We start from the raw sequence: 16,774 nt of genomic DNA, 5'->3' as shown, positions 1-16,774 counted from the left end.
TAGACAGAGGTTTTAAAAAGGACAGTTAAACCATCAGGTACACTGTAATCGAGATAAAGTAAAGTTCCTCTTTTAGATCAATAGAAATGAGAAGTAGCTACATGGGATTCTGCGTTCCCTCAGTATTTTATTATTTAAAACTCTGACTCTTCTGGAGATTTACAGCCCTCAGAACCCCATACTATTTCCAGCTCCTGCCATAACCTCTCTTACATTACTTCCCCTGCTTGTGCAATCTTAAGGTATTCAGCTAAGATTTAGAGCCATATTTTTTTCATTTTAATCAAAAATGGGGCCTAGATGAGACGAGAGGGACACAGACAGTGAAAACCCTCTCTGCAGTTCTGTGTGGAGGCAGTGTTCCATGGATGCTGCTAGGGATTCCTCACATACGGTTTGTCCTTTGAGTCTGCTCCTGCTACTGCCCCAAGGACTGTGACTGAATGGAAGAAGAGCCCAGTAAACACTTCACACCAGGAGAAATTGGATTTGGATTCAGAGCTGCAGAGATCTCACACAGCCCTGGGACAGCACCATATCATCTGCAAGTGTGTCCGTACATTTCATGTGACCCCAAACACAGAGCTGTTGCCTTATATTCCAGCATATTTTTTCTTGCAAAATCAGGCATGTGAGCACAGAACACATGCAGGTGTTGCCTTCTATTTGAGGTCACAAAGCAAACCAGGTGGCCCAGTCTTCTGCACTGGCAACCCACTGCTAGGAGCCTCCACTGTGTATTTTTTGAGAAATTGTTATGGAGTCCAGACACTACAACTTTACAACATCAATCAAGCCAGGAACAGTAGGTGCAAAAAGTTTTTACAGCATTTTTCTGGAAAGGAAATCCTGCTGAACCAATTCTCCTATATTTCATCACAGTTGACACAGTACATTTTGGTCTAGAGAAAGATCTGACTGACACAGATATTGCAAACTTGGTTTATCTTGTCAAGTGAACACATTTAGTATTGCTTAACAGTCCTTAGATTGTTTATAATTCATATTGGTGATTAAAGGAGAACAAAACTTGTCATATCTGGAAGCCGTGCAAAACAAAGACTATACAAGGTCCCTTTTGAAAAACAAGAAACAAAATTCAGATTTCTGGTTAGGTGGAACTAGAACTTATCCACTGAACCATGCCATTGTTTGTGCTGTATACTACTACTATTCTAATATCAGTTTTCCATTGTTTGAGTAAATCCCCAAAACTGGAATCTACTCATGGAGTCCACTAATATTTATAGATTTATTTATATAACAGGAACATACATGGTTGTCCCTTACAATATGAATTTAGTCCCTTTCCTCAAAAAGAGGGTGGTTTTGCCAGTTGATTTTTTCCTCATATTTTGGGTAACTGAAATGATGTTTTGGAGAGCAGTTTGCAGTAGCATTTGCCTGTCTAGAAACAGAATTACTTTCTATGCATGGTGAAACTATGACTTGGGGTTTATTTGAAGATGCTATTCTCCATACAGCTGGATGTTTCTCCTCCTTACATCTACTTTATCAAACACCTCAAGGTCTGACATCTTTTGAGAGTGCTCCAACTCAGCAAATGTTCCTGAGCTGTCTTCCAGAAAGTATCAGACCTTTTCCCTTCACTCCCACATAGCTGAAGTGAGGTGATTCCTCTGGACACAAAAACCAGTGACATCTAATGCACTCCTCAGAAAGTAAGAAAAGAAATCAAATTTATCTCTCTAATAAAACTTTGAGGTACTGTTACCATGATGTAAATTCCCTATGACTCATTATGATGTTCACAGCCATGGCAGATACAGAAGCAAAGGATTCTCATCTCAGCAGGCAGCTTGTTCCACTGGATAAGTCTTTAGGGAAATCACTAGACGAAACTAAGAGTAGTGACGTTTAGATGAAGGAATAAACTGGCCTATCAAAGTTTGTAATAATGTCTGTTTGTACTTAACATTGTGGATGAATCCTCAGCTTTTATAGAGCTGCCTATACTGTACTCTTTATAGCTTGGCCTTCCTTATAGTCTCAGTGGGTAAAACAGAAGAAAAGACCCTGCAATAACGCAGATCTTGGACAAAATCAGAACAGAAGTCAAACTGGAGCTAGTGACACATCTGTAGTCAGTTTCCCCATTCAGACAAGGAACCATTACTCAGTTTTCCTGCCCTGTCATTGTAAATCCATTCTCCATCTACCCTATATGCTTTTGTGAGCAGGGACCTTCCTGATTCTCCATCTACCCTATATGCTTTTGTGAGCAGGGACCTTCCTGCCTCACCAGTGGACTGCTGTGGACAGTGTCAATGCCTAATCCACTTTTTCTAAAAAAAGTGTCAGACCCAGTCTTCTTATGAAAAGGAGAGTAGTATGAAAGAGAAATATTTTTGAGCAATCTCACAGTGTTCTCAAAAATACCTTGCCCTTTACTGGCCATCCAGACATGTATTTGCCACTAGAAAAGGTGTTTTGGCTTCAAGAAAAATTCCAGCTTTGCTAGACCTGCCAGGACAAAGTACCTTTGCAAGCCAAACTGAGCAATACTGTGCTGGTTTTGTTTGGACCCACCCCCAATCCTTCCCTCACTTATTGCCACCTTATCACCTTGTCCTATCTACTTACCTCCACATCCTTTCCTTGATCTCTCTTCGGCTTTCTTCCAAGTTCTGGGGAGCAAAGGCAGAGTCCGACACCAGCTGGGGCTGTGCAGCAGATATCACCAGCAAGAGTAGTCTGGGAAGTTGCAGAACAATAAGTTACTGGCAATCCATATGACTTAGAGTAGCCACTAACATGCTGGTAGTGGTGCTTGTGCTCACAAGAGGTGAACAGAGGTGCTCACCTGAAGTGCAGAGGAGGTGTTTGCATGCCGTCATGGCTCAGATCTTGGCAGCTCAGATGAGCCCACCCCCATCAACAGAGAGGGAATACCCCACTCCAGTACTGTGTGTATTACCAAGGCTGACCTAGAAAATTCTGTGTGACTCCTCGACCATCACTTTGAGAACACATCCACATTAAGTGGGGATGGGAAAATCAGTGTAGAAGTCTGACCTTTTTTCCTCACTGTAGTGAATTTATGAGGCTAAAAGAAGAAAATTAGGAGTTTCCCAAACTGTATTCAAAGCACACAAAGTCATAATGGTCTTTACTACTAGAAACAGCCTGAACTTCAGACAGTACAGAAGCTTCCACTGACTGCCATTCATTTGTTTAGTTTTTTCTCACTCAGAAATCTGTGGTGTAACTTGAACCATTTGTTCTCCACTTACTTTGAAGCAAGTTAGCAAAGGAACAAAGAAAGTCAATGTAGTTTAATCAAGTTCATTTACCTGAGATAAGGAAACCTAGAAAAAAAACAAAGAACTTCACATAAATAAATTTCACCTTTTTTTTCTTTTTTATTTATCCTTTATTTAGTTAAAGCACCCAAAGCTGCATTATATTAACACAAGTAATAAAGCTTTCATATTTTATTCCTACCAGTGCATTTCCAAGTCCGGGTGAAATGCCAGAAATAAGTAATGCTGCCACACCTTGAACATTGGTGTAGATCACAATGATACATGACTTACAAGTGAATCCCAATGTAAAAAAAAATAAAAAGTTGTAGTGTAAGTGTGAAACCTGTAACTTAAGCAGTTGAGGCCATTTCTATTTCCACAAAATACCATAACAAAACGGTGGCTATAGGATAACATACTTCATCATACTCTTTGCATCACTTTATTGAATACTCCATGCTGGATGTAGAACTTATAGCTATAGTGTGTATTGGCTGCAATGCTGCAATGAGAATGTGTACCGCTTGTATTACAGAAAGGGGTCATGAAATGTATGGACCTGTCCACATGTTTGACAAAATGAAACAGCAACACCATAAAACTGCACTGCATGTGAATATTGCAGATGGTTAAGTTATATAGTCATTCATTCAAAAATCCAAATATTCCAATGAAAAAATGTATATAAAATGTAGTAAAACATAAATTACATTTAAAGGTCTGTACATGATTCATCCCGCAAATAGAAGCACAAAAACAGCACCTTGTACATTATTGCTCATTTTGGTCTTTTAAAGTTCAAAGATAATTTTTACTAAAAGTCAGGAAAAAAAACATGGTTTCACATGCAATCCAGCAGTAACTGTGGTAAATCAAGTAAGTCACTCACAAAACCCAACACTTTCACAACGTAGGAAAACACATGTGGAGCCCTCTTCTATACTTGATAACCAATTAAAGTTGGATTTATTAAGTTAGTGCACACCTATAATATCCCCTACAATATCCCCATTTTTGGTTAACAGTGTATTAAGGCTGTTTGCTGTTTAAAATACACAGCAGAGAAGGAATACTTTCATCCACAAATGCAGTCAGATGATCTCATTTGGAAGCTTCTGTCAGTCATTCACCCAAAGTGATGAAAGAAAACCATCCTTTCTCCTCTCAGGTTATTCCACAAGCTGTTGTGGATACTCTAGCTCTATGTGAGTTCAAAATCATTTGGATAAATCCATGGTAGAAAATTCCATCAAGGGCTATTTAACAGAAAAAAAAATACACTTCTGTCTTGGGAAGACTCTAAGCCACAAATTGCTGGAGGCTGGGGCAATATCCTGGGAAGTTTCTGCAAGGGAAATTGCCCTTGCAGTCTCTCCCTTGGCAGGCATTATCGATGGTCTTTCAAGACATGATATGGGGCTGGACAGACCTGTGGTCTTACTCAGCACAGTCAATTTTATGTTCAGTTTCCCCCATTTTCTTGTTATTGTAATACAAACACAGATCATTATTCTCAACTTCATTTTTCAGACTCAAAAAACAAACAATCTTGTGTCCATGATGTCGAAGAGATAAATACTACAAACTAAGCTGTCCATCACATCCAGGGCACTTCTTTATGCTTAGAGCAATTCTGCAACCATAGCTGGATTTCTTTTTGTGTTATTGGATTGAGCATAACTCACTAACATTACACCCATATATCAAGATATACATGGTGTGCAGTGCTATTCTGCAATACGTTGCACAGCAACAGTACATATTTGAAAAGCAGCTTCTCTCAAGAACTGTAGGACAGTAAAAAAGATTAAATCCAGCAAGTCTATGCCACCATATTTGAAAAATCTACTGGTGGCAATGGAAACCTGGTATGTTATTACTGCTGCACTTTTAAACAGATGTTACTTTGTTTTAGTTTTGTTTTTTTGAGTCAGATCAAAATCACTCTATTAAGCCTAAAGATCTACTCTCTCCATACATGGAAGTGATGTGGAATTCTCATCAATGAGGCCAAATTCCTTAGGCTTCTGATTGAATTTCTGCTTCATCCATCTGAAGTGTGTCATTATCCCCCAGCAATTCTGTTTCAGGCACAGAGCCCTCTTCTTCCTCCTCCTCCTGGACAGGGTTCTGGGCAATATCTTCCACTCCATTGTGTGTGTCATCCGTGCCTTCTGACAGCAGAGCAGCTCTGTCAGCCACTGATGCATTGGAAGGTGCTGTTGTTACATAGCCTGTGCTGGTAGATCCACTCCCACTGTGGTGGGAGCCTGGTTTGGGAATGATCTGGGGAGGTATTTGCTGAGGAGCCATTTGCATTGGAATTTGGACAGGATAAAAATTTGGCAAGTAAGCACCATAGGCAGGCATTGGCTGGTAACCATTAACTGGAATGTAGAGCTGAGGAGGTGGGACCATTGGTCTCATCTGGCCTTTCATTTGTATGAACTGAGGTTGAGGGAAGGCTGGAGTTTTCTGCTTTGGTCCAATGTATCTAGCATTGCTGACATTGCTAACAGGGCTTGTGCTGAGAGAACTTGTTTGTGTGGTGTTGCTTGCCCCAGAAGTTTGCGCTGAGCTGTTGTAATTAGAAAGGTTCCCCCATGTTCTTAGTCTGTTATGTATATCCTTAAATCTTGGTCTTCTGTTAGGAAATTCATTCCAACACTCCAACATCAATGTGTATATCCATGTCGGGCAGTCATCGGGACATGGCAAAACTTGTCGGTTCCTGATCATCTCAATGACATCCTGGTTGGAATAACCACAGTAAGGCTGCAGGCCATAGCTGAAAACTTCCCACAACACAACTCCGTATGACCATATATCCGAATCAATAGAAAACTTGCCATACATGATAGCCTCAGGGGACATCCACCGGATAGGAAGAAGGGAATTTCCCATCAATTTGTAGTAGTCAGCAGCATAAACTTCCCTGAAAAGGCCCAAATCAGATATTTTCACATTCAGTTTATCAAACACCAGTATATTTCTAGTGGCCAAGTCCTTGTGGACAACATGGTGGCTAGAAAGATATTCCATTCCTGCAGCTATCTGAGTCACAATGTGAAAAAAGTCTGCTGGTTCCAGAGTAGATTTTACTGTCTTGTCATCATCAGTGCTGCCAACATCCGAGTGGGGAGATCTCATCACCAAGAACTCATGGAGATCACTGTGAGAACAATAACTAAATATCATACTTATAGGTTGCTCCTTTGTCACTATTCCCAGCAAACAAACTATGTTTGGGTGCTGTAACCGTGATCTCATCATTGCCTCATGTTTAAATTCTTCCCGAAGAGCCAGTTCTGCTTTGTCTTTAAGAGTCTTAATGGCAACGGCTTGTGTCTGTTCACCTGGTGCTGTACCAAAGAGATGCCCCTTGTAGACTTTGCCAAACCTCTCCTCTCCTAGTTCCTCCATAAATCGCACAGTGGAGAGATTAATTTCTTTAAGCTTAGCCTGAAATGAAGAAAACACAAGTCAGTACAAAAAATCACAATGTTTTCTGAATAACAGGATCTCTTATTAAAGAAAATCTCCCAGTGGTTAAATCTCCAAATGGAAGATAGATTGGGCCAAAAGGACTTTTCTGGGTTTTTGTGTATTCACATCAGTACATTGATTTCACAATTAACCTTGAAATGAGTTACACTCCTTTCAGAAGTATAAACTGAATTATACTGCAGGACAATGGATATAGTTGTTTTATAAAGGAGTGGCAGCACTTCCTGCATGCTAAATGAATATTGGGTTCAGAGTAAATCTGGCAAGAAATGACATCTATTAACTGCATCTGTACTTTCCCTGCAGACCAGTCCCAAGCTGCCCAGTGGACGTCTGTCAGAAAAGCACAGAGGCTGAGGAGGTGGCAGTCTCAGAGTGAACTGAAACATCCTTTCCACAGAAGAAGGAAAAAAACCTGTCTCTTTCAGCTCTGCAGTACCAGATAATGCCCTTTCTTCTCTGTTGCACTATAGGCATGGACCCTGCCCATGGGCAGAAGTGTACACTACCCCTGCTGAGGAACCTTCAGTTAGCTTCAATAAAGACAGGGGTGGAATTGGACAAGAAAGGGGAAGGAATTCCTCTCTGATACTTGAAGGAAAAGGTTGCAAACCCAAGAGTGGGAAATCCCCAGAGCCTTCCTCCTGCAGCTGGAAGGGAAAGCAAGGGAGTTTGTGACGGTGATGTAATGCATCTGTCCTGGGGCAGCAGGAGGTGGAGGAGTCCCTGACCAAGTGAGGTGAAGCTGGTACAGCTTCACATGCAGGGCAGCACAGCATGAGGGAGCAGGGCAGACTGGGAAGATGCTTTAGCAAGTGATTTGTGAACAATCTCTGATTTTTGTGTCCAACAGCCTGTAGACTGGGCTGGAAAATTTCATTTAAATATTCAGATTAACACACAAAATCATCACAATTAGTTACAATTGCTAATATTCATCAAATACTCTACCAGTTTCCTGAACAGATGTTGCCAGCTTCCAAAGTAAGCATTGTTTTTAGAGTTTGCATCTTGTAAATGCTGTGATTAAAAATTCAACATTAGCTCTGAACAGGATTTTAGTGCAGAGATCAGTTAGCTGACCCAGAAAATCCTGTTCAGGAGCTGACATACGTAGACATGAGTTCAAAGCCATTTTCCTTTCAACATCCTTTGTGATGCACAGCCTTGGAAACATGTTGCATGCCATCTCAGCTCTCAACTCACTTGTGGATCAGAACACCAGAGGTCTTGAGCTGAAGGATTAGAACAAGAAACCCCACTGTGCATCATGCTTTAAACAGGCAAACAGGCCACATCAGGCCATGTCATTACCAGGAGCAAAAATGAGCTGCAGGCTGAAGACTGGATCAGAAATAACCACTTTTTCAGTCATTCAGACAATTGGTGGGTAAGGACAAATGCCATTAAATACTGTGTACTGAAAGCTGTTGTCCAAGGTCAGGATTTTTAGATACACCTACAAAGTGCAAGACCTGGCTTTCCCTGAAGTGGATAGCCTACGCAGTATGAAAATTAGGTCCCAAACAACATGGCTCAATTTGAACAGACAACCTGAGATGCTGAAAATCGCAACACATTGAAAATAGGAGGGCCTAAGCAAATTGTGTAAGAAATACCTGTTTGTGTTGATTAATGAGTGGCATTTCCATGTCTTGGCTGGGAGATGCCATCAGCTGGCGGCGCTGCGGTGTAGCAGCAGATGCCTTCTGCTTGTTTCTGCACATGCAGACCAGGAAGAAAAGACAGGCTATCACCAGAGGGATGGCTATGCTGGGAACAAGGATGTAGAGGATTCCCATTTTGCTGTTGTCACGTGGACCTGTCAAGCACAGAAATGCTCACTGCTTACAATAAGTATTTTTAAGTTATTTGATAGTAACACAAATGATTATTAATACTATATTTTAAACCAAAAGTAAACTATACCCTGAAAACAGAAGTCACATTACCTTCTCCCCCTTCTTCATAATTTTCCATTACATATTTCAAAAAAGCTTGAATGGACATAGCAATTAACAGTATGAAGATAAACTAGCAGCCCCACATTTAATGTAATTTAATGTAATTTAATGTAAGAGTATGTGATTAATTTTACTTTATTTTTGAGACTTACAGTAGAGGAAACTGCAGAACACAGACAGAGTATCACTGCACTATCCTGTTTAGGGTATAAAAAGCAAGTGAGCAGTCTCTACCATAATATATAAACCAGAGAACTCAGTGTGACCCAGCAGAACAATGCAGTCTGACCCACTCTCACAGACTCAGCCATTTAAATCAACACTTGGCCCATTCTTTACCTGTACTGGTGCTACTTCTGCCCAGAATAAAATAAATTTCACTTCTCATTGGTAGAAATATTATTTGTTCTGTACTTCATAGATTTGCAGAGCTTTGATGTTAGAGATAGACATGAAAAAGTCACCAATCTGTGTATTGTATCTCTGGAACCTTCCTAAAATACTTTTTCACTTAATACTTAGAGACTTCAGGAAAGTCTAGTGATGTCAAAAATGTTCAATGGAACTGCCTGGGATGTTTTCTGTAACCTGTGGTTTTGCTATTTGTGGCAACTGCTTTCACCACAACCACATCCCAGTGTTATCTTTACCCTATGGTACATGCAATGTAGAAATTTATTATAAATGTCAAATCATGTTTCTGCAAAAAAAAGTGAACTAAAAAATTTCAAAGTAGTTCTGAGCAGTTTTAGAGATCCACATAAACCATTTTTGTGGCTTCAATGATATATCTGTATCTTGCTTCAGGAAACATTCTTTTCTTCCTAATGAAGCACAGTATTAACTGTCATATTCAAAGACACTGTCATATACAAAGACCATTACCAATGTGTGAAGTCTGTACCAATACAGAGAAAATGAGCAGAACTGTACTAATTTGTGAGCTTTACTTTTTATTTTTGCAAACAGTTGTGCTGTACAGAGCCACTAGCAGCTAGTGTGGGACTCTTCTGATGAGATCATCTGCTTTATGCACTCCAAACTGCTCTGTTTCTGCACTTGAAATGGTTTCTTTCCAACCAGGTATGGTGCTATATCTCCCTCTATAGGATCTGAAAATCCTTGCTGCCTGCAAGATGTCATACAGAGCAAGAGAATATACCCTTGAGCAGCAGGAACAAACCAAAGGCGTACTGGTGATTTGCATGTGCAATCTGTCTTTTGACAGGTCAAAATACGAACTGCAGCATCATCATTAATTATTACCTCAGACTAAGCCTCCAGTATATAATAAAAAAGCGTCACAATATGTCACAATATGTCACAAACTCTGATCTCCAGAGAACATTAAACAATTACAACACAAAACAAAGTTTCTGCAAGTTAAACACTTAAAAGTATAACCCTCCTAAATGAATTGTAATAACTAGAAACATTCAAAATTACACAGGATTCAGAACAGTAGTAGGAGAAAAAAGAAAGAGAATACATACTACAAGAAGGTATGTCACACAGTTCCATGCGTACGTTTTTGTTCTTTGTAAAACACCAGGGACCATCCATTTGACCTCCAGGATTTCGACAATACGCATGTCCTCCACCTAGCTCTGGAAACTGTGTGCTTGTCAGATCGTGGTTGTGGGGACTCTGTGAGTCCCAGAGTTGGCAAGTGTGGCCAGACTTGGTAACACTGACAGTCCCTCTGTAGTCAGCTCCAGAGCCATTGTAGCACTGATGATCTAAAACACAGGATTTGGGGAAATGTTAGAAAAATCAAAACAATCAAGGGACATCAAGACCAAAACAGCTGAAGTTCACAGAACACGTGTGGAAAAAAGTACTTAAATTTAGATGCCTCAAGATTTAATGAAAGCTGTTCATTTTGCAATTTCAGTTCTGTGTGTATCTGTACTTTTGCACCCAGTTATTTCTGGATTCTGTCCTGGAATGCCTCACGTATGGTACACACATCAGTATTCACAATTCTGAATTCAATTTGAGACTAAGAAGCATGTATGAACCTTTAGATACAGAACATGATTAAGTTAAAGTAAATCAGAGATAGGAGTTTCCCATCAGGAAAAGTTCTGAGTCAAAAATGAAAACTTTTATTTCTCATAATCTGCCCATCTTCTTCACGCTGCTCACTTGCTATAGGAATAAGGGCTGCATTTTCTAATGCCTCATGCCTCTTTTTCCTTATTTTCATCTTCAGAAAGAAAGGATTCAGGATCTTCTTCTCTTTAGAAGCATCATTTTCTTGTCTTTATTCTTTGTTTTGCTGCTTCATACTTTTTGAATGCTTGTCCTCTATATGAATCACTTGAGTTGAATCATGCATTTTCCTCAATATTTGCACCATTACCTTCCCCATAATCTTCTTTTTCTGTTGTCCCCTCTCCAGACCTCAGGAATCCAGCTCTCTCAAACCCCACAAATACTCAAGTTTCAGCTGTTCCATCAGCACCACTGGCTCTGAGAATCACAGACAACTTTCACCAGACTTCTTATTTGGTTTGTTCTCATGCCTTTTGCTTGGTATCTCTTCCCTGTCTGATTTGTCTCTGTCGTTGTATTATTTCTGCTTCTCAACTACACTACATTATTTATATAAAAGCAAAGACCTAGTCTTTCATGTCCACCATTATACCATGGTTCTTGCTCCTAACTGTGGATTCAGACAATGGATAGTCAGAATAATCTTATCACACTTTGAGCTTTAAATACCTTTGGTCTCTTCAGGTTTTCTTATTTTACAATATAGGGGGTTGTGATTCATTGCTATGAAATGGAGTAATCAGAAAGACTGTCTGAATATAATTAGTGACAACAGAACAGCCCTTCTACTTCTAGATGTAAATAATATGAATTCATGGAAGCAAGATCCATTTTTCAGCCATTCCGTGCAGGTAAAGAAAGATAATTGCACCCCAAGTTAAATTTACAGGATTAATATTCTTGCAAATTTCCGTATAGAAAGAATGAAAAGGTGGTTCATTTCCTGAGAGATCTTCCAGTGAAGCTTCAACAAACTATACAAAGTTTATTGATAGGTGAGCAAAATTCTCTAATAGGCGTATGGCAAGGTTCATCTAAAAAGGCAAGGATTAGTGGAGGCAACTCTGCAAATCTGCATCAAATCAGCCAGTGAACACAAAGTTTCATAGCCCAGGGTGGTTGATATAACACACTCTGGTACAAGCCCTATCCTTTAGACTTCCTTGTCCTCCCAGATACATCTTACAACAGTGCATGATTATGGTCAGTATTAACAAGACAAAAACGAGTAGTTCAGCGCTTTCTTTACAAAAAGAATGGCTGATAAAGTATTGTCTCTCAGACTCAACCAAGGAAGCAGCAAGCTGCACTTTTTCCCAGGGATGAAACACCCACACTTACACCGGCTCAGTCTCTCCACAGGGATCCCAATTCTTATGCAGTTGGCAGCTTCCAAGGTGTCGGGGCGCGGGAGGTCCTCACACTTAGGCAACTGTAGCTGCATCAAGATGAGGGGGTTTGACCTAGCAATGTTGTACTCCTGCCTACAGAGGTCATTCTCCAGAACTTCACATTCATCCCGGCACAGCTCCCGTGGCTTAGGGTTCCGAGAACGCTCGTCGCACAGGGGAAACACAAAGTGGCAGAAGGAAGGTATAGCGAACTGCGAGCACTGGTCAGACAAATGCGTCGAGGTGCCAATCATGGTGAACGCAGCTGCAAAGCAACAAAAATACTGATATTGCATGGATTCACAGTGTGGGAGAAAACTTAGTTTTGATGTCATTTGCCTTTACCACCTTTATTCTTTCCTTGAGGGTCTGAAAGCCTATTGTGCAACAGGTAAATGAGGTAATTTCTGCTGTAAAGGACAGCTGACACGTGCAGGAAGAAAATCCAGCATCCCAGTGTCCCTCTGACATCTGCACAGAGCTTGTAGGCCTCAGTTCCCAGGAATTAACCCACGTGACTACCATTGCTCAGACTACAGGCAATTGGTTAATTTTAACTTGAAAAGAAAAAGAGCAAAGGCAAGATACACCTGCCAGGATACTGGCATATCCAAAGATCCTAATTACATAAAATCTGAACAAAAATCACCTAACATCTTCTGCCTCTATACATTTTGATATAAAAATAAGTATTTTTCAAGTCTTTTCAGGCAAAAATAAGTGTATCATTTATATCTGTGGAGACATGGCTTATAACATACATGAGAAGCCTAACAGGCAGCAGCTTTCAGGAAAATTAATGTAATCAGTCTCAGCATGCTGATCACATTAAGATGAATGTCATAATGAGTCAGGAATGTAACTCTCCTCTTCAGTTCTCAGCACCTACACACTAACATTTAGCTCAAAGTTTTCTTGCAAATTGCAAAGGAAAGGCAAATGTATGTGTGCATCATGTATGTGGTGCTGAATCAACCTTTAAATGTAGGAACGTTCAACTCCCCCAGTAAAGCATCATTTAAGAGTGAGAGTTGCCAGACTACATGTTCCACCAACTCAAACTGTAAAAAGAGATGAAATGTCATTCAGCAGTCTATTTACAACCTACAAATAAATTCTTTCTCTCTTTTCCAGCTCTCTCCTTTCAATGGTCTGTTTCCTGTGGACACGTAGTACCAAGGCTCCCTTCCATGCCAAACATGCAACAAGCAGCTGCAAATCTAGCATTTCAGACTGTTTACACCTTTGTTTATTTTAATTCAGAAATATTAATGCAGGAATACAACCATTTACCAGTCAGGTTGGGAACACTGCATGCAAACAGACCATCAGACCTCAAAAAGCAGCTGTAACATATGCTTGTCCCAAAGACTAAAACAGAAAAAATAAAACTGAAGGACTAAAGTAGTCACTGTTGGTTTGAAACTCCACACTAAGTTTTGTAAAGGCACTGCATTACAGAATCTAGATCATCATGAGAGAAGAATGCACAATTTACAATTATATCTTTATTTTGATGGAAGGTGCAAAAGACACCAGTGCTGTGTGGTAGTTTAAGGGGTTTATATTTTACTTACAAAACAGATGTTAAACAGCACAGCAGAGACCTTGCTAGCCAAACACAGACAGGTCAAGCATCAAGTCTGTGCACTATTCATTGTTTGCCTTTCAGTTTTCCAAGATACATCTAAAGTTGTTTTTTCCAGGAATGTTATTCTTTATTTAATCAAAGATTGCTATTCTCACACACGGCCAGGACCAAACAGCACAAGGGCCAATGGAGACAGAGAATATGTATTTCTCACAACAGTACAGCAGGGAAATGAAAATCCAGAATGAAAATTCCCCACAGACGTAACCTTGCTAAATGCTCCTGGTGTTGGACAGTAGGTGTCCTCACTTCCCATGCACATTGAAACACACGCTTACCATCAAAAAATTCATTTATGGGCAAAATTATCAGCAAAATCTCAGCAGCAATTATTCAGGTTTTTTTTTTTTTCCTTTAGCTAACAAGTTACTGCAATTTCAAAAACACCCTCTCATTTGGGTATGGAGCACCCAGTCTTATGATACTTGCTTAACATATAATGTGACTTACAAGAACCAATAAAATGCTATGAAATCCTCAGGGTACATAAGATGTTTGGTATTACCTTTAGAAGTATGTTGTTTGAAAATGTTATATTATTAACAGACTAGACATTACTGCCTAGCTGGACATTGGCCAGCTCTATATGGTGGTTCTCAGTGTCTTCCTGAAAGAGTACATTTCCATCAGGAATTCTCTCCAACTGCAGAAGAGTTCCAGCACCTTAGCTTTGGAAATCTAACCAATAATTGTAATATTAAGTAAGTAATATTAGGAAAAAAGCAGCCAGGTCATCAATTCCAAGTTCCATATCCCAGAAAGTAGTACAAGTCAATGAATAAACATTTCTGGATAATATCACAGTTTCTTTGTTGTTGGGTTTGATTTTGGTGTTTGAAAAGAGCATTATAAACATAATTCACAAAATTACAGATTTAATAATTTCAGATAGTTAACATTTCTAAAATATTTTGTTTTATTGATGAAAAATTTCCAAACAGGACAGAGATTATGTAGCTGGCAAAAAAAAAAAAAAAGTATCCATATGTATTATTTAATGACATAATGTTTAAAGAGTCTGAAATTACAAAAGATTACAGGAGAAAGGTGGGAGGAGAATGTGCTGTAATAGCATAAGTAAAGCACCTGGATCCAGCACCTGGATTTTGCCAGCCCCAGAATCTGGTCACCATTTCAAGAATGGGACAAAAAATGGACCTGGATTTCTGGCTTAACAATGAGTCTTTAAGGTAATATCTTAAGGGAGTTCGAGCTGACAAGTGAAGTTAAATTCCTTTTGGCAACTAATTATGCTGAAGCTGGAGAGTCCATTAGTGAGTTGTGTCTGGCCTGATGTAGATCAGCTCCTGCTGCACTGAGTTAATTTGCTATATATTATGACAGTTTGCTCTATTCCATGGGTTCATTTGCTTGCTCTTCTTTGTGTACATCAGAGTCACAGCTGATAATATAGTATAATATATTAATATCAGCTAAGTGAGATCCAGTGAAGAAAGAAAACCCATGTTGACTTACAGCCCATTAAAAGTCATTAAGGTTTTGGATGCATGTTTGCAACTCTGTACAAAAACTATGTTCAGAGAAAGATTAAGCATAGGCAGAGCACAGGAAGGTCAGCTCTTGTTTTATATAAATCAATGTGAAATCCAGACTCTGCCAGAATTATGCAAACAGGAAAGAGGGAAAGGCCACCATACACTTTCTCAAGAAAATAAAAGATCAGTACTTTTTCACTGTATCACAGATTCATTTAAAAAACTCAATTTTTTTTTAATCCGTCCTGCAAAAAGCTCCAGTATAAACTAGAAACTGTTAAAAATTCAGTACTCTGACATTTTACATAAGGATATGGAAGAAGCTTTACACATTACCACAGATACTCACCTTCCTTTCTCCAAATTTTACTAACTGCTCAAGTGAGAAACAGGCTCACCCCATTGTAAACCTTAATATAAAGATGTCTTTGTCATTGGCTGACAAAACTAGAAGGATGATAGCACTGTTTTTACCTGAATTGGATACTTCTATGAATGTTTCTTTCTCCCTCCTAAAGAGATGTGTAGGCTTACCAGTAATTCGGTTTTCAATTTCCCCTTGCATCTGGAGGGAGTCCACATAAATGGTTCTGTTTCCAATGATTCGTGCACACGCAATTCCCCTATACGGCTGACAGAACCCATCTTCATGGTAATCTTCTCTGCAAAAGATATGTTAGGATTTTATATGCAGATGTCTCTCTGCTGCCAATGGATTTTTACAAAATACTTTCTTATAAAAGTGGAAACACTCAAAATATTTTAAATCTGAAACTGTCCCATTCCCAAGGTGCAGCTTTTTCCTCCGATTCTCTCTTACCTTAGAAGTATTATGAGGGACCCTGTAAACAGCACATTGCAGAAAGAAGAAAGCAAAACCCAACATTTATTTTAAAATAATAAACAAATAATAATGGAATTTGACAGATGAATCTATTAAAAAGTCTTTAGACTGAGACAGCAACATAGATCTAGTTACATGTCCTCATGCATTTTTGGCATCCAGCTGTACCACATAAAATTAAGCAGTTTGTTCTCTTCTCCCACTTCTCTCTCCTGCTCTTCATTTCCTGTAGTGGATAGCAGAAGACATCTTGCCACGGCTGAATTAAAACATGGAATAAGAATAATCAAGGCTATAACCTCTTTTCCTCTTCTCTCAAGTGAAAGTAAGTGCCAAATTTCTCTTTCAACATACATTGCAATATCATTCTCAATTCAATGAAGCTTTGGGCCTTTCACTCCCTTACATCAACATGAATATTTTGGCACAAAAGCCCTAGCCTCAAGTCTCAGAGGTTCAACACTTCAACCCCAAAGTCCTTGTAAATAATACAGAGCTGATCTGCATATCATAAGTGTCAGAGCACTGAAAGGGGACTTCAGAGTAAATAGCCAGTATGCCATGTCTTTCCTCCAGCATGGCACTGCCTCTGCGCTA

The 16,774-nt window shown here is 39.5% G+C and overlaps 1 protein-coding gene across 1 annotated transcript in view; it reads right to left on the bottom strand.

Annotated features, from left to right (window-relative positions):
- Positions 1-3,402: 3,402 nt before the first annotated feature.
- ROR2 (ROR family WNT receptor 2) overlaps positions 3,403-16,774 on the bottom strand; it is a 141,236-nt gene continuing 127,864 nt past the window's right edge. Inside the window, exons 6-10 of the mRNA XM_005530048.3 lie at positions 15,868-15,995; positions 12,137-12,451; positions 10,231-10,476; positions 8,393-8,595; positions 3,403-6,728 (exon numbers count right to left, since the gene is read on the bottom strand). Of these exons, the coding sequence (XP_005530105.2) occupies positions 5,286-6,728; positions 8,393-8,595; positions 10,231-10,476; positions 12,137-12,451; positions 15,868-15,995 (2,335 nt within the window). The 3' untranslated portion in view covers positions 3,403-5,285. The remainder of the gene's footprint in view (positions 6,729-8,392; positions 8,596-10,230; positions 10,477-12,136; positions 12,452-15,867; positions 15,996-16,774) is intronic.

This window comes from Pseudopodoces humilis, chromosome 4, assembly GCF_049639895.1.
Source record: "Pseudopodoces humilis isolate 2021_Gansu_Grassland_sample_001 chromosome 4, ASM4963989v1, whole genome shotgun sequence".
Taxonomy (NCBI): Eukaryota; Metazoa; Chordata; class Aves; order Passeriformes; family Paridae; genus Pseudopodoces; species Pseudopodoces humilis.
The sequence above is the reverse complement of the archived record's forward strand: the minus strand, read 5'-3'. Positions and strand labels throughout refer to the sequence as shown.